The 22,207-nt window shown below is 44.6% G+C and overlaps 1 protein-coding gene across 1 annotated transcript; it reads right to left on the bottom strand.

Moving 5' to 3' along the window:
• Window positions 1-9,522: 9,522 nt before the first annotated feature.
• On the bottom strand, window positions 9,523-22,162 carry rhobtb1 (Rho related BTB domain containing 1). Its single transcript, XM_067244552.1, has 11 exons — window positions 21,965-22,162; window positions 20,511-20,699; window positions 20,287-20,390; window positions 17,180-17,365; window positions 16,435-16,987; window positions 15,855-16,260; window positions 15,557-15,675; window positions 13,340-13,490; window positions 12,784-12,872; window positions 12,523-12,628; window positions 9,523-12,073 (listed from the first exon to the last, which is right to left on the bottom strand). Exons 2-11 carry the CDS (start codon window positions 20,688-20,690, stop codon window positions 11,904-11,906), a joined length of 2,064 nt encoding a protein of 687 aa, XP_067100653.1. The 5' UTR covers window positions 20,691-20,699; window positions 21,965-22,162; the 3' UTR covers window positions 9,523-11,903.
• Between the last annotated feature and the right edge of the window lie 45 nt (window positions 22,163-22,207).

The raw sequence follows: 22,207 nt of genomic DNA on the forward strand, positions 1-22,207 counted from the left end.
TATCGTTCAGTATCTCACTCACGTCCAACACAGCACCCTATTAGAGCAGCTTACAGAAAACACAGTCTGATGTGTGTTCATGTCCCCAAGCTCGACTCCTTTCTGTGTGTCTAAAACGGAGAGAGAGAGAGATGCACAGCACAATAGTCATGGTTCCACACAGCAAACAGCAGAACTGTACAACCACATCACACAACCTAGTCAATTACTCCACTCCACACTAGTGGGCTACGAGTGTAGTAACAAGATAAAGGTGCCTGGTGCTTTCTATCAACACTAACATCAAATATACCGCTATGGGACTTTCCATTAATGAGTAACTCTTGTCCTTGGAGTTTTCTAATATGGGCAATATGAGATTTGATGATTCGCTGATGGTCCACTAAACTATCACAGGCATGTTCAGACAGGGTCCACTGAAGATAATGTCACATTTTAAATGTGTGTATGTGTGCGAGTGTGTTAAGCACGTGTCACTGCATGAATGCCTGTATGTGTGTGCACTGTGAAATCTCATTTTTTACAAATCGATCTTGAACATTCCCCAGGCTGGCAACTCCCTAATCAAATACGACCTTTCAAGGCAACTTTTACGACCAATAAACCAGCCACTTCCACTGGCATCCCACAAAGCAGGATGCCTCAGAACATGACTTATTCAATAAACCCATCGCCAAGGATACGGCCATGTGACATAGCTGACCACTTAGGAACATCCGAAGTGCACTGATCAGTCCTAGCAGCAGCACTCAGACACACAGACACAACGCCAAACCCTGGATTAAGGCTGGATCGTTTCATACCCATTCAGATCATAAGTACAGTATATTATACAATAACTACTTTTTGGATAGGTAAGCTAAAAAGACACAATGCACAGGAGGTTTATGCATGTTGTAGGAAGCCACTGGAACGTGCATACATAGCCCTAACAGAACACTGGGGATCAGTCTCTGATACGACTCTCGTGTTGCTGTGCAGCACATCAATGCAACACCAGAGAGCATCAGCTGTCAGAGTGCGTCTCTGTGTTCCCTGGCTAGGGAGCGAGAGGGGTGGGGGACATGACACGAAAGATGATGAGGACTAATGAGCTAGATCTACTTGACATGAGAGGCGAGAAGGATGGTAGAGGAGAGGAGGGGAGATGGTGTATCCCCCCCCCCCATATCAAAAACATTTAGTTTCTACACTACAATACAGCATTGATTGTGAAACCGAATTAATTTGCTTGGGTTGAATAGATCATATCACCATGACATCATAAATCTGGTTCAGTGAGCTGCCCTCTCCCAGATTGCAGGTTGGAAGAGTTTTTAGAGCATTCTAAAACTGACAGATCCAGTCATGTGTTGGCAGATCCAGTCGTGTTGTTTTATCTGTCTGATAAGATCAGCCCAGGTGGGTTCTGAGAAGAAGTCCCCCATTAAAATGTGTTGAAAAAAAAGAGCTTTTACAGGAAAGGGTGCTGTTACTGCCAAACACAATAAGGTTGTCTAAGGCAACACTTCCATAAGTGGGCTCAATAAGACCATCGACGTTCTGTCAGATTCAGAGAAGAACAGAAAAGAAATATGTTAGATATGACATGGTAGGACAGCTGCATTCTACTGATAACATTCTACAAGAATCTGTCCATCACACTGCCTCTATTCAAACCCAGAGGACAATGACGACCCACGTGGAGGAAGACAGGGAGGGTAAAGAAGGAGAGACAGAGAGAAAGGGAGACATAATACAAATCCATGTGACTTCCTGACCGGGAGTTCCGTGCTGGAATATCACCATGGTAACAATAACAGCATGGTTTCTCCATGACAACCTGCAGGCAAAGGGAATACTAATTCATGAGCTAATCAAAGGGTCCAAACGATCTGCCATGATGCTCAAAATAGATTCTAAAGGGATATCTAGAAGTCATACTAAATCAAGTCTGAATAAACAATGTGTCATTATTAAACTCTATTAAACTATTAAATTCTGATTTCACTTGTCTTCCATCTACACATTTACCTATAATAGAGTGAGTGTTTGTGTGAATGTGTGTTTTTGTCTGTGTGAAAGAGAGATAGAAGAACAGAGAGATAAGGGGGAATAGTAATGGAGAATATGTTCCAGGAAGTTAGGTGTTCAGGCCTGGGATCTAAGACAGCTGTTGACTTATCTAAACTCCATTCATGTTTACTTCCAACAGGCCACTTAGCATACACCTGTCCACGGTTGTTTACTGTTACATGGTGTGTGACAGTGATATACAGGCGTGTTACAACCTAACCTTCCACGCTGTTGTGCTGGTGTGTTTTAACCTGACAGGTGCAGTATCAGCACGTGTTACCATAATGTTACCAGATACATGTACAGCTGCTACAGAAGATGGCCAACATCCTGCCTGACAGTAATGACAACCACCGTAAATACCAATTTACAAGACAGCAGCTGTCATTTGGATTCCTAGTCGACCAACAGGTCAGTAGTGCTCTAAGCATCTGAGTCGCTTTAGATTAGCACTCAAATGAAGTCGTACAAAGCAACAACAAAAAACACTCACTTACACTTACACAAACGTCTATCAAATAACTGTGTAGTCTCTGTTTGTTTGGATAAAAAAAGGTAACTCCTACTCTCCCTTCCCAGAAACACCCTCAGCTGAGGAGAAAGGAGTAGGTCATTGTTGGTGACAGATCTCACCTCTGCAGACCTAGCCACAGTGTAAGAGTACAGTAGAGTTTAGTACAGTCCTCATCAATGATGTAAACCAATTTTTTTTGAAAAAAAATATTTTTTAAACCTTTACAAACAAAAGGTTTCAATTGAAAGAATTGAAATGCAAGAATTGAAATGCAAAAACACAAGAATGTACATTTTGGGACAGGTCGAGTTCAGTTTGGGACGGTTAATTTTGCACTGGTACTGGGACAGTGAGGAAAAAAGTTAGTTGCGAGCACTGGGTGTAACACAGCCTAACCTTACTGGTGACTGATTAAACTCCAGTCAGTCAAGCATGGGAGAGTCTCCACAGTGCAAACACATGTACTACTGCTTCACAGATGCTAACATGCTTCACAGCTACACACATTTTCACATTCTCTCACACCCTGTAATTCAACTCTAAACACATACAGCTACCATGACATGATGAAGAATAACAGTACTTTATACCCAAATAATAATTCTTTGAATGCACGTATAATATGGCCTGATTTACATATACAGTATGTGTTTATGATAATGGTAACCTGATCCTTCCACATGGTGACACGAGGGATACAAGTTGGCCAGAAACAAACACATTAGACATTTACCAGACTAACTACCGGCTAAAGAGAAGAATCCTGTTGGCTTCGGCTAAACACCTCTGTCACAAAATAGACTTTTGGGAGCAAGTAGACCATCACTAAACTACCCTTTACTCTGAAGTCATGGTCTAGGATGGTCTAATTCTCTCTCTGACAACCAGATAGCTACAAACAATAAGAGAGCTTCTTGTTCCTGGTAGATCATCCAAGCATAACGCCTTACACAGCACACATGGCCTATCAGGACACCCAGAGAGAGGGAGAGAAAGAAGATCTATGTCTTTATTTCGAGTTCACAGTCAGATTTATCACTTGTCTTTGTCTCACACACAGAACATGAGTTGAGCGCTTAGTGTGGTTTCACAGCGAACTCCACTGAGGTGCACAGTCAGAAAGTAAAAATAAGAAATTTGATAGGTACTGAAAGCAATAGTGTAACCAGAGATCGAGAACTTTGTATAACCCTGTTCCAGGCATTAAGGCTGTGGTCATTCTTGTGGTCAACAGTAAACACGAGTGTTTGTTTGACATAATTGTGATGACATAATTGGAAATAATAGCTGACATAATCTGTTGTTGCTCCAATCATTTGCAAGGGATTGTCATGTCTAAATATTAGTTTTTTTTCTGCATCCTCTCAATGTGCAGTTCTTCCTTTCAGAGAAGAACTGGCTTGGTATTGAACTGTCACTCTTTATGTTACGAATCAGTGTTTCCCCTAGGTTTACAGCTTTGGGGAGGGGGGGGGGCAAACATGTAGAGACATGGTACATGGTCGCCCGACCATGTAGAGACAGAAATGACATGCCGTCGTGTAAATAAGATAAATAACATAAGGCCATTTAGTTTGTTTAATAAAAGAGCAAGCTATAGACTTGTTTTATAGGAAAGGTAACCTTTAATGACTTATTTTGTGATCTGGTGCTATATAAAAAAAAATATATAAAAAAAATATATATAGGATATATATTATTAACTTGACCTTCCAGAGGGGGCGGGGGGTGCCGTTGGGGGGACGGGGGGTGCCGTTGGGGGGACGGGGGGTGCCGTTGGGGGGACGGGGGGTGCCGTTGGGGGAACGGGGGGTGCCGTTGGGGGGACGGGGGGTGCCGTTGGGGGGGCGGGGCGCACCCCTAATATAATGGTAGGGGAAACACTGTGAATGTCACACCAGTTAGTCTTTGTGAACGGCTGCTTCAAAGGAAGATGAGGATCAAAGAAACCATAAAGATAGGTGACTTTAGCCCCAAGTGACGTTCATAACTGTCTGCTTGAGCTGATGATGCTCTTGCGTTTACCACCTGTAGAGACTGTTTACCTGCAGGCAGAGAGGCTACAGGGCTGTATGTTTCATGTAGCAGGTGCGTTAGAAGAAGTTTAGAAGTTCAGAAGTTTAGAATTACGAAATGGTATTTCTTAGCATGTTGCACTCTCAACGGTATCTTCCTTTGGTGTTATACTAGATAGAAATGCAAAGCAGTAAGAGTGTAGTTCTTCATTGTGATGAAGAATTATTAACCAACGTGACCCATGCTAAAGTACAACAGTACTGCCAGTACCGCTTTGGGGACAAGGAACAATGATGAGATTGGCTACTCAATATATAATGTGTTATTGTGAAACAGAAAGTGGGTTTCTGGTTCAAATCCCAGCCTTGGTGGGATACCTTGTGAACTGCCAACATGCCTTTGAGCAAGGCATGTTTGCCACTACAGCCCCAGATGTGTCATTCTTTTCAGCAGTTAAAACTTGTATTTCAATACTAGCTTGTCAGTGAGATCATTACAACAGCATCAGTTGTGTCATGACATCAGTCACAGCTGTGTGGCAATCCATACACGCACGCACACACACACACACACACACACACACACACACACACACTGACTCATAACATCATGCTGGTGCTAGTCAGCTGCATTGTTGTAGAACGTGGTGGTGCTACTATTGCACCAGGGGGAAGCCCATGGACCTCCTCACTCCTCCGTTCCAGCCCAGGAGACAGTGACACAGAGACGCATTCATGCACCAGTGTGGTTCAAGTAGATACTGGTACAGGGGCATATTCATCCGCCATATCAGGTCAAGCAGAAACTGAAAGAGACAGTCATTCACCATTCTGGATCAAGAAGGCTGACAGGGGGAATCATTAATCCACCCCTGTGGGGTCAAGGGGAGCCTGACAAAGTGCTTCATTCACGCCGGACCCATTGTGTCTGTCTGCGGCGATGCTCGCCCCGTCACCGCCCAGTACATGAGGCTCTGACATCATCAGCAGGATCTCTCATCCACTTGTCTGTGTTTCATGGGGGAGACGTTTATACAGGCGAAGGATGGGTGTGAACGTTATCATGACAGGGGCGAGACGTGTGTCATCACACAACCCCTTCTCTCGGCCGTTGCACTGCTGAGGTCAGTTGACCTGACGTCTCTGTCTCCTTGAATATTGGGGTATGAGAGCTTGTGGTTATTGTAGTTACTTCCTTAATACTAAATATTGCTCCTCCAAGAGAGATGAGAACCCTTGGCCATGACCCAGTGACTACTCAGAGATTGCATGCACATCCACACATGATTGGATGGAATCAAAGTTTTTTTTATCTCTATTTTTCAATACTGTAAAGGACAATTCTTAGAAAGCCCTCCCCCCTGCCTCTCGGCCTCCCCATTGGGCCACAGACATGTCTGCATTCAAAGAGTATGTAATATGTCTACAGACTAAAGCAGTCACACATGTCTTGATGGCAGGGATCACCCAGTGTGTTTGCGTTGTGCCTACAACATCATCAGTCATTCTGTTGGAAAAATGTGACTGATGGCTTAAGATCAAGTCTAGCCAAACATCTGGAGCCTTAGCTGGCAGTGTATTTACAGTTCATAGAGTTTCATTTGTAAAACATACATTGTTTATATTACAGTACAATTGCAGTAATGGTATGTAGGTATTTTGCATTCAACAAATGCAAAAAAGAGTAACCCCACACATCATATTTTTACCTGCATATGTAACCGATAATGCAAGTCATTTTCAGTTTCGTGCCATAGCAAGGATTAACACAATATACATTGACAGGAGTGATTAGTTGTAAACACAGTTAAGTGACTCGGTAAGAAAAACCATAAAACTATTATAAAGAATGCATTCCACGTTTGCGCGTAGTCGAGTTTAAGAATTCAAGTGACAGTTTTTACGACCTTCCGTGTCGAGACTTCTTGATTCAAAACTTGCAAAACAGTAAGCAAGTGAAAACACTCCAGTGTGGCACATTGAACTGAAAGCATTGGCCAATATTAAAACTCACCTATATGCAAAGTACACATATAATGTTCAAAGTATTGCAGGAAAGGACCACAATTGTAATCCGCAATCAAGCGTCATAAGATTTACCAGACCTCTCACCTGCTCGTCTCCGCGGTCACCTGTAGCGGAAGCCATGTTGGGGTCGAACTTTTTATCTTCTCAGAGAAGCAACTCTGAAGTCTCAACGTATAAAGGCAAATTTTGTGTCAGGTTAAATGCGTTGTATCAAATCATGCGTATCACATCTAGTATACTTTTTCTACTATCCCAAAAAGGGGAAAAGTCTAGACCAGGTCCATACAGTGCGAGTCTTGCAGGCAAGCCCCTATCCAGAAGAAGCGAGCAGGTAATTCTCCTTGTACTATCAGTTTATAACCACAGCTGGCACGGTGCGCTTTTTACTATGCAACCCAAAGGGGTGGGTGCGGCACAATAGTTGGAGAATGACAGCATCAAACGACGATGACATTGTGAAGTGAATGCTACATGCAACTAGAATACATTCATTATTACCATATTATTTCAATTATTATTAAAGTATTTGAACAACGGAGGTCTTGTTAGTCAGTCGGATATAAAGCTTCCATGAAACTAAACACTAGAGGGCGCGAGAGGATCAGACAGCTGCAGGTCACCTCAACCGTTGATTGATTATTACTGTAACTATCACAACCACTAGCCTCTGCATTTTAGTCCAACGTCACCGGTTCTCAGTACACATGATGTCAGTACACATGTCTTGAACATTGGTGGTTTAGTTTTGATCTGAGAAAACTATATGGTTGTCTAGTTGTGGTGTGTGCAAGCCATGCTGTTTGACGGTCTAACATTTTGCTACAGTATGGTTGGGTCCTGGTCAGAGATCTCCAGTGAGATCCGTCAGGCTATGCTTTCTCATACTCTGTCTAGTTTATTGTGCACTAGCTAATCTCAGACATGACTGGCCAATTGGTTTTAGCACTAATCTCAGACAGTTAGGGAGCAGACACCCCACTAATCCAACAGTATATTCACAAGTCCCATAGACGTCAGATCTACTGTTCTGCGCTGACTTGTCAACATTTACATTTATGCATTTAGCAACCCTACAGTGCACATTCAGTACATGTCCTTGGTACAATACTGCAGAACATCATTTGCCCTACTGTATATTCCTCTTGTCAGCAACAATCATCTGTGTGATAAATAAAGTTACAATCTACTGTATGTAACTGCACAACAATGGTTATAGTGATACAATATGCAAGTAGTGGTTAGGAGCTGTTTCTGTTGTGTTTGTTATTTATAGTCTAGGTCCATTTCAAGTAAACCCTGAACTAAGGAGTCCCATAGACGTCAGATCTACTGTTCTGCGCTGACTTGTCAACATTTACATTTATGCATTTAGCAGACGTGCAACATCTTACACAAGCTGCTGCACATGCATACAGGCACAACGTCATTTTTTTTTACTTTCATTAATTTGCCCTACGTCTGTGTCTGTTACATCATGTTTGAGTTGATGATAGATTGGACTGTTCTGTGTTTCTGTTCAAATCAAGTGAGTCGGTTTTATATAACCATATCGTTTTTTAATAATAATAATAATTCAAATAAAAGTCCCCATCCCACCGGGGCCTTGTCTGCCCAGGTACGTGACACACTGCTCATCATCCTCAGCTGTGGGGACGATGTTGTTTGGTCCCACCCCAGTGACCTAGCCCAGGGAGCTGAAGATGTGATTACTGTTCCAGTTCCTTCATTTAGCCTTGGCGTCCCGCCGTAGATCCAGCCAGCAACTGCCAGCACAGGGCATTAGTGCAATCCTCCACTGACACACAAACCCATCGCATATACTGTCTTACACGCACAGACAGGGACACACTCACACACACACGCCGATCACTGCTCCCTCACAAGTCAGGTTATGTAATGGGATTTGGTCTCAGTTTGGTCTCTCTTTTTCTCTATATATCTCACATAAACAAGTTAGGATGGCTGGCTGTAGGATGGAGGATGTGTGGAGCTGTGGAGAAGAGAGCAGAGCCGAGAGACAGGCTCACAAGAACAAATGTTCTATAATGTTCTAGGTATTCTATAATGTCTCCGTGTTCTGTAAAATCCACAGTCGATGCCAGAATGTTAGTGTCAGATATTAGCAAGCTACTGTACAGACAGCATTTGTGAAGAAGAAGAAGGGCTTCTATGTACCATAGGCCAAGCTCTGTGTGTGTTTGCCGAGTGTACACAGAAAGATCCGGATCTTGATGCCAGCTAGCTGTAACCCTGTTCTGATGCCAGTCAGATGAGATGTTATGAACACTGGAGCAGCAGGAACACTGGGCTGAGCAAGAAACTCTTTACAGCTTTGATCCAGGATGATACCCTCCTGACTGAAATAATGCCAGATCCATCTCTTTCTTGCTTTCTCTCTCTCCCTCTCTTCCAATTTTCTCTCCTTCTCTGCTGTTTACCCCAGAAGTGTTTCATAACAGTAACAGATCCTTATGACCGCTGTAATATTTAATTACTTATGGGCCAATCTCAGGTCAGCACTTCTGTGTCTGTCGGTGCACAGGACACCACTGTTACACCAGCACATCCTGTGCTACTTACAGAAGACTACATAGACTTCTCTGTGCAGTAGCTTCACAGTGCTGTAGCTCTGAACACCAAGCAAAAATAGGCATGGCTGTTAACAGAGTGAGATCCAGCCTAGAATAGTAGTTATCAACAGCCTGATTTAGTTCCTAAATACAATGAGCAGACTGCCAGGTTGACACTTACTGTACAAAAATGTGTTGCTGTGAGTGTGATAAAGGGAGAGTTGCAAGCCTCGAATAACCTCCTTGCACATTTCAAGCATTCAAAGCAAGAGACAGCAGATGTGAAATCAATTATTTAATGAACAATAGTTGCTTTTAAAAAAAATAAGTAAATCAATCAATAAATAAATAGATACATAAATAAATCAACAACATTGATAAGGATAATGACCAGCAAGATCAAAGGCTTTTGACAGCACAACCAAATGAACCAGCCACTTGGTAATTAGCAGCTAACAACAGTTTTGCAATAATACACACCCAGAAAAAGACCTTCAACAATCACATGGCATCATCTATTTAATATGTTAATATCTACTTATCGCTTTGGTTGACTAAAGAAATGTCTAGCTACTGCACAGTATGGTTGATAAAACACATTATATTTTCAAGTATCAAGTTTCCCCATCTTTGCAGACCAAAGGAGACAATTCCCCCTTAGCCTTTTGGGTGGCTTAAAAATGAAACAAGCTGGTGTTTTATACATAAACACCCACATGAAGACCTAGGCTCACAAGTGCTGCTCTACTGTCCCACGTCCATCCCACATGCTCACAGAGTAGTCACAGTATAACCATGACATACAGTCAGGGTTAAGGTCAATCCTGAATCCAAATGACAATTATTATTTTTTTATTAGACATGAATGGAAATATTCATTTTCCATAAGATTAGTCAGTTAAAAAACGTATGTGCATCTTTTTTTGTGAACGTTACATTTTAAATTAAACTCACACGGTTAAATTTATATGGAATAGACCCCAACCCTACAGTGCACATTCAGTACATGTCCTTGGTACAATACTGCAGAACATCATTTGCCCTACTGTATATTCCTCTTGTCAGCAACAATCATCTGTGTGATAAATAAAGTTACAATCTACTGTATGTAACTGCACAACAATGGTTATAGTGATACAATATGCAAGTAGTGGTTAGGAGCTGTTTCTGTTGTGTTTGTTATTTATAGTCTAGGTCCATTTCAAGTAAACCCTGAACTAAGGAGTTGTGCTAAGCCCTTCTATAATCATAAATAGACAGCCTAGTTTGACCTGTGACCTACACAGTCAAAAGACTGCGCTACAATATAGGATAAGAGAAAATTCAAAAGAAAGACAGAGGATCTTGTAGAAAAATAAACTTCAGTTCTATCTGGAGTTGGGTTGTGAGCTAGTCAGTGTGTTCATCTCTGGAGCAGCATTAGTTTAGATGGGGTCCTCTGCTGAAGGCAGCGGGACAGTTTATTGCATTTATAGTGTTTATAGGGATTCAATCTAACACCCTTAGCAAAAGGCTGATTCATTCCAATGGTCTAAAAAACAATCCCAGAAAAGGTTTGAGGCAATGTGAAAAACCCATACTACCATTGAGAATCTGACCAGTGGTAGATGCTTGACTCAAAACATAGGGGTTGGAGTTGGAGAGAAGCACCCTAATGGGGTCTTCAGAACAGGACCATGTGCTAACCACTGAGGATGAAGATGGTTGGATTCATCTCCAGTCTCAGATTTCCAACTCACGGCTGGTGTCATGGTGTCTTCAAGTGAACATACCGATAATCAGATAACATGCTGTTACATCTCTAACCGGAAGCAGGTTCTGTCCTTCCCAGTGTGACAGTAAAATCTGCACCCCAGTAGTTAATAGTATCAGCGGTCATACAAGGTTTTAAGCACTTAATTTAAAGATTAATGGATATTGAAAGATAGGTAGACCTTACAGGTCAAAACCCAGATCTAACAGGAACATTCACTGTAAAGGTGATTTAACTTTGAAGAAGCTTACCTTACCTAGGTGTATCTGACACTAAATGCAGTGTGCCTACTAAGAGGACAGAGGCTCCATACAGACCCCCTGTGTTTATACTCTCGGAGGTGAGAGGCAGATATCTAAAGATGGAGATTTACAATCAACAACTACTGTAATACAATCCCAGCCACTGTTGGGAAACCAGCCACTGAAATTTAAGTTATGTTAACCAATGAGAACGGCCCTTATTGTTTGGAGGCACAAGCTGTGCTTCAAACAGTATGGAGGTCGTTCCTGGGAGGCAGGGGATGAGGTTGGTGGTGGGGAAGTGGGGGAGAAGTGAATGTAGTACAGTGCATTCGTAGATACATCATCTGAGCGTCATCTGCGCTGAAAGACAGAAATAAGGGTTGGAGGAAAAGGGTGAAGGAAAAGGGGGGGGGGTGTAGACAGTCTGGCCTGTAGGACTGAGGGGTCAGTTCAGATCTCAACTCACTGGTCCGTTGTATTCTATATTGATCTCATCAGAACTCAAATAAATGCGGATGTGGGTTGAAGGCTGTATTCAGCCTCCATTCATCTCAATTCAAATTCTCAAAGCTGGACTGTGACATTCCAGAACCATCTGTTCTGAGAACTCCTTCTAAGGGAATGTCCTGACAAAATAAACATGAATTAAACCACAACAAACAAGACTGAGTTGAGATTCGAGTGCCCCCCCCAACCCCCACCCATCCCCGGAGCGGGATGTCTTCAGGCCACCGCGGGGGAGGTGCTCCAGAAACACCATCTGCGTCGTGATTGGTGCTTGTTCATGACCACGTCCTCCTTCTCGCGTTCCTTCCTGACGCGCTGGTAGTGGTCCTCTTCCTTCAGGTACCAAACCGGCGGCCAGCGATGCTTCTCAAAGTACTCTTGGTTATCTAAGCACATACACACACACAGGAGAGGACAGCCACGACACAGACACGCACACAGGAGAGGACAGCCACGACACAGACACGCACACAGGAGAGGACAGCCACGACACAGACACGCACACAGGAGAGGACAGCCACGACACAGACACGCACACAGTGGAGGACAGCCACGACACAGACACGCACACAGGAGAGGACAGCCACGACACAGACACGCACACAGTGGAGGACAGCCACGACACAGACACGCACACAGGAGAGGACAGCCACGACACAGACACGCACACAGTGGAGGACAGCCACGACACAGACACGCACACAGGAGAGGACAGCCACGACACAGACACGCACACAGTGGAGGACAGAATGAACAGTTTGTAGCAGTAACACTCGCACACTTATTCATTCATTAATTTACAACACAGACTGATCATGTTGATATGCTGCCTCACCAAGAGACTTGGACTTGATCTCTTTGCGGTAGTTGGCACAGACACTATTGTAATGAGTGCAAATGTGATGCAAGCACCAAGCTGCTAACTGGTTAGCATTGTGGAACTGTGGGAAAAGACCAAAAAGAACATATCTTAAAATAGAAAAATTGTTTGAACAGTTTCTGTATGAAAGAGCTTGAAATATGTTTTCAGTTAAATCACTATGCTACCACTCCTTGGTAAAAACCAGAGCAACTACTACAACTAGTAGTTACATACCTGAGCCAGCTCCAGGTATGTAATGACCTCTCCATCCATGTCCTGGCCATCTTTAGAGGCTTTCACCAGCTCACAAACAGCATACTGCTCTGTGGGGGAGACAAGCACAGGGAAACTGAGACCAGATACACACATTAGCACAGCTCAGACAAACACACAAACTAGCACACGGGAGAACTGTCTGACTTCTAATATGAATAAACCATGAGCTGCGTTTCGTAACCAGAGTGAAATGTCATATCCCAGGGATGACACAACAAGGTCTCTTCACAAAAAGAAACAACAGCCAGGATCATACTGTTGCCAAGTGGATAATTGTGCCATATGCCACAGTACACAAACTACCAGAAATGATATGGTCGAATGGTATATCCGATAAAGGGATGCAGTTTCAGTTTCCATAAAAGAGCGTGTGAGAGTGCGCTCAGATTGTCCTGTTCTATGGCATTGTGTGCTGACACCACTGGCACACTGCTGATAAAGCACACACACACACTCACACACATGCACACACACACACATGCACACACACACGCATTGCTGATGGAGCAGCGACCTGTCAGGGCTATGAGACGAGGAAGGCACAGCCTGTTGGCCAGAGCAATGAGCTCCATGGGGTCCAGTTCTGCCATCGGAGACAGATGATTGGTGTACAGGTACTCCAAGACCGCCTGCATACACACCCTGCTGGTGTTGGGGAAATATACCTGGAAACACACACACACACGCACACACACAGAACAGAGAGGAGTCAGTCATAGCTCCACATCATCTCACTGTGTAAGTGTTTAACAGGCACACAGTAATCCAAGTCTATTTCTCCATCAAGTATTATCTATGTGATAATGACTTCCAATCCTAAGGAGAATTCATCTTCACAAGACGCCAATGGGCTTACAAGACTGATGTTAGATTTGACTGAACTACATGCTATCCCAGCGTCTGATAGAAGACCATAAAATAATATTTGGCTTAGTGTAATCCCTAGGATATAACAAAGTAGTGAGGTGGAATGGAGACTTCCTTCATTTCTCACTGTTGACACTGGGCCCTAGTGTCAGTGTACTCAGCTAGCATTATGATCTTGTCTCAATCTAATTCGCTGATCTCTCTTCCTTACCTCCGCAACTTCCCCTCCTCTCTTCCTTCCATTCCTTTTATCCCTTCCTCTTCTCCACCTGCCACTCTAATCTGCCTGGGATCGATCCCTCCCTCACCCCGCCCCAACATTACTAAGCACATTTTAGCCCAAGTCAAAGAGAAATCGCTACATAACTCCTTACATAATACACCGTCAAGGGCAAACTGGGCAGATTGTGCTGCGTAGGATGAAAAGAAGGAGGGGGTAGTGGGAGGGACAGAGGGATGGATTGAGGGAGGGAGGGATGGAAAGGGGAATGGAGGGATGAAAAGGGAGGGGGACAACAGCAGGAGCAGATTGTCTAGGCTGAGTGTGTGATTCAGAGATAAAGGGGGGGAGGATAGAGGGAGGCATGGACAACAGCGAGCCTGGTTTGTGATTGGGGGATGGCAGGAGGTGAAGGAGGGAAACAAGAGAGAAACAATGAAGAGAGGGAGGATACAGAGGGATATGCGACCCAGGGAGGGTTAACTGCAGGGTTGGTAACAACCTGTCGGATCAAAACAAAGCTGCTCTAATTGTCATGGTGGCAAGCAACCAGGTTACACTGCCAGCCACCTGACCTGAGCTGTCACAGTGAATCATATTATGAATTAACTGTAAATTGGGCCCATGTTATTCTTATTCCTACACGTTTCAGCTCACATGCTCAACATGAAAAAGGCATGACCTCTATCAGCTACTGATGTTCAGTGAAATACTCAGGTGACCTACAGTAAACAGTGCTCATGAAGAATTGACATAGTCTCCCAGAAAGAGACATAAGGCTGCTCCCTGGTCGAACAGACATTTGTCTTTAAAGGTATCTGAATGACGTCTGCGCTCCCTCATTACTGTGGCAGGCCTGTCATGTCCCCTGGCTGGCTGGCAACTACCTGGGGCTGTGTCTGGAAAACCACCGCCAGAGAAGCAGCATGGTGTGATCTCCGTCCCACTGGGGGGAGAGAATGGCCTGCTTTGATCTTCCAGATCTGAACCGGTGAAGGTATAGTCTGGCTCATCATATCTTGGAGGCTTTGGAGGGATTTGGGATATTGTTTTCAAGTGGGCTGAGGGGTAAAGGATGGCAGCCAGGAGTTCAATTCATGCACAGGGAAGCCAGTTCAGGAATGCATGAGCCGTAGCTCACGCCTGTTTTGATGCTGCTTTTCTCCATAACAACAACAGAACAAACATACTGTGGAAGTGTACGTGTGTGTTTTGGTCTATGTGTGTCTGTCTTGGTCTATGTGTGTGTCTTGGTCTATGTGCGTCTGTGTGTGTAGTGCTTGACGTCGCACCATCTGCTCATGGCCTGGCAGCATTTTAGTGGTAAAAGCTTCACACTGGTAATGAAATCTTGGGTAAACACAGGTAGGTTGCACAAGCTATGATACAGGGTACCTGTCTCACTCTTTACTTCAATACCTATTATATATTATACCTGTCTCACTCTCTATCTCAATACCTATTATACATTATGCCTGTCTCACCCTCTATCTCAATACCTATTATACATTATACCTTGATCATTCTCAATGCCTTGTTATTCACAGTACATTTGCCAGGCCCAATCACATATGTAACTTTCTGTCTCATTATCTACTTTTCTGTTATTTTTCACACCTTTCTGACATCCTAGTCAGCTCTCACCTCGTTGTTGGCACTCTCCAGGAATGATCCCCCGAACAGAGCAGCCATCCAATCACAGCTGGAGATCAGCAAAGGCTTATGGGCATTCATGGTACCATCGTCTAATCGGAACGTGACATCTGCATGCATACAGTAAAACCAAACACATGAATTTAACCTTTCCAGGGATTTAAATGTGAAGCAAAGACGTTTGCAAATGTGAAGCAAAGACACTGTTATACTATAATATACCAACTCTGACTACTACACACTATGTTTACGTTGACTAGTTTACTGTAATATTACAACAATCCCTGACCTGTGAAGGTGTTCTTAGCCAGACACTCCTTGATGCGATTGGCCTTCCTGACATGGAAGGCCTTGGTGATCTCCTGGTTCATAAAAGCCTCCTTATTCATGATGTTCTCCACCATCATCCTCAGGTCAAACACCTCCAGGATCTCCGCTATCTGGGCAATCTTCATCAGGTCACGCTCCCTCTCGTCCAGCTCCCCTGTGTAGAGGAAGCGCAGCACGGCACTGAAGGGGCCCAGCTGGATGGAGTAGTCCATCTTAACCACGGTCATGGGGGCTAGCGTGCTGGTGATGGGGTTAGTGACACTCTCCTTGTGGATGCTGTAGAAGGCCTTGCTCCAGGAAGCCAGGGACAGCTTGGTGCGGCGGTGCTTCCCACTGAAGCTCATCATGCGCAGGGTGCCGTCACTCTGAGGGAGGAGAGACAACTTCGTTAGTATGTATGCAGCGGATGTGAGAAAAACTGCGATTCAAGTGCTCTCAAGCAGTCGGATGCAGGGAACAGAGGTTTACACCCAGTCAACCCCTGAGTTAAAGCCACCTCGGAGCAGGGAGCGGGGGCCGGCGGCTTGGGCCGTACTGACCTTGGAGGCTCGGAGGGAACAGGGGGACAGGTTAGGCAGCACGGCCACTTCCTCCTCCGTGTCCAGGCTGAGGGTCCTCATCAGGTGGTCCCTGCCGTGACGCTCCGTGACCACCAGGCACTGCGACTCGTCCGAGAAGTCCATCTGGAACAGGTCGTAGAACTTGGAGGAGGACGTCGACAGGTAGATCTTGTGGGCGAACACGTGGATGTGGTCCTGGAGGACAAATAGGACGTCGGCGCAGAGCGGGCTGTCCAGTAGGTGACGAGGGCCCTCGTGGTTGTAGGGGATGCACTCTGGGATCTTGATGAGAGGGGGTGGAGCTTTGGGAGGAAGGAAGGGGGCCTGGAGGAGAGGCTTCTGGACCTTGCGGAGGTGGGACTTCCAAAACTGGAGGTGGCGTCGGGAGATGAGGGCAGCACGGATGGCGTTGTCGAATATGTCTTTGACGCCAAACTGGTCAAAGACGCTGGTCTCGTAGTAAGGAATGCCCAACTCCTTGGCAACCTCCCTGCCACTCTCAGGTGGCAAAATGTCTCCTGGCTTGATAGGTCTGTGGCCGAAAGATACAGAGAAAGCTATGTGTAAGTGTAACAGAGGTGGTTCTGTGCCATGTGAAAGACCTGGGCTTGAACCCTGCTTCAGCCACGTAATGAATTTAATACTTCAGCTTGCTTTACGAAAATAGCAAGTGTTAATTGACTGAGACTGCCAGTCCAGATGCTGTCTACTGCACGGCCCGTACCTGGCGAGTGGGCGTCTGGCCCGGTTCACAGCCTCCAGGTCTGCGTAGCGCAGGTCCAGCTGGCAGCCGACCAGGATGACGGGGGTCCTTGGGCAAAAGTGCTTGATCTCCATGTACCACATGGTCTTGACATGATGAAGGGAGTTAGGGTTGGCTATTGAGAAACACAGGACCACCACATCTGACCTGGACCAGAAACGGATGGAGGGATAGAGAGAGTGAGGGAGAGATTGAGAGAGCGAAAGAGATAGTGTGTGTGAGAGAGAGAGAGAGAGAGAGAGAGAGAGAGAGAGAGAGAGAGAGAGAGAGAGAGAGAGAGAGAGAGAGAGAGAGAGAGAGAGAGAGAGAGACAGAGCATGAAGGTTAAAGAAATAGCATACAACCAGCTTGAGGGGTACTGTAGGTCAGGTCAAGGGGTATTGGTGGAGATTTAGAGTAACATATGTCCTATCCCATAATAAGAAAAATAAGGATCAAGGGCAGGACAGGACTGTACTCTTCTAGTAACATGCTCATGTACTCAGCCCTAGTGGTTGTGGCAAAGTTACATCCCAGGTTAGACCCCAAGCTGTCACCATAGCAGAACACCAAAGTTAGCAGTGTGTCGCATTTGAAATGGAAGACAACATTGCGAGCAGCTAATCGTCAAGGTTGGTGTGGACGCAAATATAGTTATAGTTATCGTCCTTGGTGTGATGGGGCCTTTAGGCACATGATCCAGATGAGAAGGGAGTGTTCCAAACATTTCCGAACATTCCAGGAGAGTTCTGGAAGCCTGTCAATGCCAGCCAGATATGGCCGCTGTTTCATTGACCTTAGTAAACAACTTCATGGTTTCAAAGCAAACCTTCACCACATACAGCACTCTGCTGTAGTCCCCTGTGTTCTGCACACAGATCATACTGATCATCAAACTCATAAAAAAGTAAAATGCTCCATCATACCCACATTTTCTACACTTGATTGATAGGTAATCTTTGGTTGGTTTGCAGAGTGGTGTAAATATCCCTAATAGCTAAGCAGCCATTATCCCACAATATGACCATTCTTCAGAGGTCCCAGAATTGGAGGTTTGCGTGCGGCCCTGTCTAACACCAGGAAAAGAGCACCACACAACACAGCACTGATCACCATCAATGACACTGGGGAAGGCAGACAGCCAGAAAGAATAACTAGCTATTTGACTTACTGCTCTTCTGACTATCCGAGTCCTGCCACAAAACCCATAGGAACCCCTACAGGTTTAAACAGAACAGGAACAGAACAGGAGCCCAGTTATACATTTAGTGAAATGAATTGAGATTTACAACCAGTTCTGTTCAAATGTCTTAGACCTCTCTCGCAATATTAAAGAATGTGTTAATGGTGTGTTCAGATTTTACTATGTGTGTGTGTGTGTGTGTGTGTGTGAATGTGTGTGTGTGTGTGTGTCTGTGTATGTGTGATATGGGACAAGGAATGTGTGTAGTCTAGCCATCATCACTGTTGTCTCTGACACACCCAGGTGTTGTAGAGTTCATACACAACAGTCCGAATAGGACAGCAATGGCAAGCTGACAGAAATCAATCAACCAATCAATGAAACTTGAAACTGCAACTAAGGCCAGCCTTTCTCCGGTAACTGTGTGTGTTTATGAATGTGTGTTTGTGTGTGTTTGTTTAGTTTTTCAGATATGCTGAATCTCCTTCCGCCATATTTCTTTGAACTCATCATTAATTCAGCTATATCCTCTTTCGGGGAAATGTTTGATCATAGGGAGGTTTCTTCTCACTATCTTAGTGTTTCTCTCTCTTACTCTCCCTTTATCTTGTCCTCTCTCTCTATCTCTCTCTCTCTTTCTTCATCTCTCTCACCCCCTCTGTCTGGCGTTTTGACAGGTGTGTAGAGAAACAGTATTCCCTATGGAGAGGTAGCTATTCTCTACAGCAGAAAAGAACACAGGGCCAACTGTGCCCTTAGAGCAGCAGCCCAGCCTCGAAGGTCCTGAACAAACACAGCCAGCTCACAGACAGCTCACAGACAGCACAAGGGTGTCAGCAAACTGGGCCTGAGCCCAGCGGGCCGGCTGCTGTGGTTCCTCTGGGCCGGAGCTGTAGTCACTCTCATTACACATAAGACAGGGCTACATCTTATTCCATGGTAGTGCCAAGCCCAATCAGATCGACAGAAGGTACATTTACTATTGTTGAAGCCATTACAAGTTATTTTGTTTGTTTTTTGTTCAATATTTTTCTGTTTTCGGCCATTTGGGCACTCCTCACTCTGGCAGTACATGGTAAGGACATGCTGTTGGCTAGGAGGAGATGTGTTTTTTTGCAGTTTTTTTCCCACTGATGCAGACTTTGATACTGCCTCAGTGGAGTTGATTGAAGAGAACATTTGATCTAAATCAGCAAAACACCATCACAACTGTATAGTAAAATGACAAAGGAGGAAAGATAAACAGATAGCATAGATTATTTTCTATGTTGTGTAGTTTTTCCTTTGTGTTATTACTGTCATGTTTAATGGTAACACATGCTTACACAGTCTAGAGGATTGACAGTGTAATTCTGCCTGAGGGTTGGCTGGCCCAAGGACACAGCAAGAGAGAGGAATAGAGAGAGAGCGAGAGAGCGAGAGAGAGAGAGAGAGCGAGAGAGAGAGAGAGAGAGAGAGAGAGAGAGAGAGAGAGCGAGAGAGAGAGAGAGAGAGAGAGAGAGAGAGAGAGAGAGAGAGAGAGAGAGAGAGAGAGTGGTAGAGAGCGTTCAAGTGCAGCCATATAAGACGAGCTACTCGGTGCGCACGCTGACCACTGCACTAAATCAGGTAGGAAATGTTCCCTAATTACATCCAGCCTAAAACAGAGACATCAGAGAAAGGCCTGCAGAGTCACCATGTGCAGCAAAGCTTCGCCCACAGTAGCTCTCAATGTAGTGAGTCCAGCCCAGCCCTTCCTAGCCTATAGTACAGACTGTCCCCAGCCCAGCCCTTCCTAGCCTATAGTACAGACTGAGCCCAGCCCAGTCCGGACCCAAACCAGCCCACCCTCACCCCTAGAGACATCTACCATGGCAACACAGTACCACGAGGTATAACTGCACTCCCAGTCCGGGCCTTGTCTTACCTGCCGTAGGCAAAGCGTCTATCCTTGTGGTGGTCCCCGAAGGTGTCCCACAGTCTGAGTGACACACTGACCTCATCCACCACATCTCTGGAACGCTCCAACACCTAAACACAGGACAGGTGTGCATCAGTCAAGCAGAGATATCCATACGTAAACAGTAAACAGGTAAACATGTTACCAGCAACAGCCAGCAAGAGCCAGCCCCTCCGTGCAGCCACTCGTACCTCTTGGCAGACGCGGTATTGGTCGATGGCCCAGACTGTGGGCACGTGAGTGGCCAGCAGCTGGTACTGGGTCAGGGTGGTGTTGCAGGCCCGAGCACAGATGAGCCGGGTCTTCCCCACAGCATTGTCTCCCACCACCACACACTTGATTGTCTCAACATTGGGCCTCTCGTAGTCCATGCTGCAGACCTTCGGGAAAAAGGAGGGTGGGGGTGAGACATGGTCTGAATAATCATTGTAGACGGAGATGAGGTTTCCGCTGTTTACCTAGAGCGAGCTTTGTAACGTGTACTCATAGAACACAAGACAGCTGGACATTGGTCAATCTGGATAGATTCAGTATAAAACATCAGCTGACTCAGTTCACTTAATTGAAATCACTGCTATCTCCAGAACGGTTAAGCTTGGCTGTTGCTTCACATATCTGATTACATGGATAGGTGTCACATTATTGATGCTGATCTTCAACAATCTATTGTCTCAATTTGTTGCACAAGAGCAGCAAGCCATAGGTCAGAATTACTACAAGACAGGAGGGAACATTATTATCCAACCCGTATTGACAACCCCTAAGTCAACATACATTAACCTTCAATACAGTTAATCAATGCTCCGGGCCCTGAACAACTACCAAGCTCTGAACTGGTTTCTGTTATAGAGAGCTGTATATGTCTTAATCTTACATAAATAGGACAATCTCACTGAGTTAATAACCAATACTCATCAAGACCAATTTAAGAGACAACCCTCCCAAACCAAGCTCTGTGCATAATTATTTGCACAGGGAGTGCTATGACAGACTGACTTGTTGTGTAACAGTTTTCGGGTCACACTGGGAGGTCAGCCACCTCTTAACCCTGTAGGGGCAGCACATGACACTTTAAAAAGTGTCATGTTACTGTGATACTGCTGTCATGATATGGTGATATGTTATGTTGTCATAATACAGAAATATTGTAATAATGAGTATTGGGATTTTATTAAACTGTTATACAATTATCATGTTATTCTGTAAATCCTATTAATGTTTAATATTGCTGTTATGTAAAGTTATGCTTAATCTGACAAGTTAGACTTGGATATTGTTGTAAATAACGTCTTTATTTCCTTTTATTCAGAAGTTAGTTGATGTAACAATAATAGGTCTGGAAGCAGAAAAGACGCACTGTGCCCTGTCATACTGTAGGCACATCAATGCATTTAATTCAGTTAGTAATAATGAGCAGCTTGTACATCATTAGCTCGGCTTTTTCATCCTGAAAACCAATCAAAATTAATGCATTTTTATTCATTATCTAATTATATCCGCAGAGCAGTTTATAAACTCCCAAAAAACTGTCAGCTGCAGACATAGTAGCCTCTCGTTCCACGCCACTCAGTGAATTGGGACACCACCCTACTCTCTTTGTTTCAGTAGTTGACTCAGGTGCCAATAATTTCATAAGAGCACCTACCGTTTTTGTAGAGCCGGATAGGTGTGATCCTGCAAACCTACAGACACTGAAGTCAAGACTAAGAGTAGGGTAGGCTTCAGTAATTGCAGGTAGCTCAAACAGCTCTGTACAAAAAATATAATCGTTCGGCGCTAGCTAGGGAAATGCTGCAAGATCATTTCGTAATCGTTATTTCCCTGGCTTTCGAGAAGTGGATCCTTTTTCTCCAATGAAACAACAATGTGTATCTTTGATTGTCCAGGG

This window comes from Osmerus mordax, chromosome 10 (assembly GCF_038355195.1).
Source record: "Osmerus mordax isolate fOsmMor3 chromosome 10, fOsmMor3.pri, whole genome shotgun sequence".
NCBI classification, from domain to species: Eukaryota; Metazoa; Chordata; class Actinopteri; order Osmeriformes; family Osmeridae; genus Osmerus; species Osmerus mordax.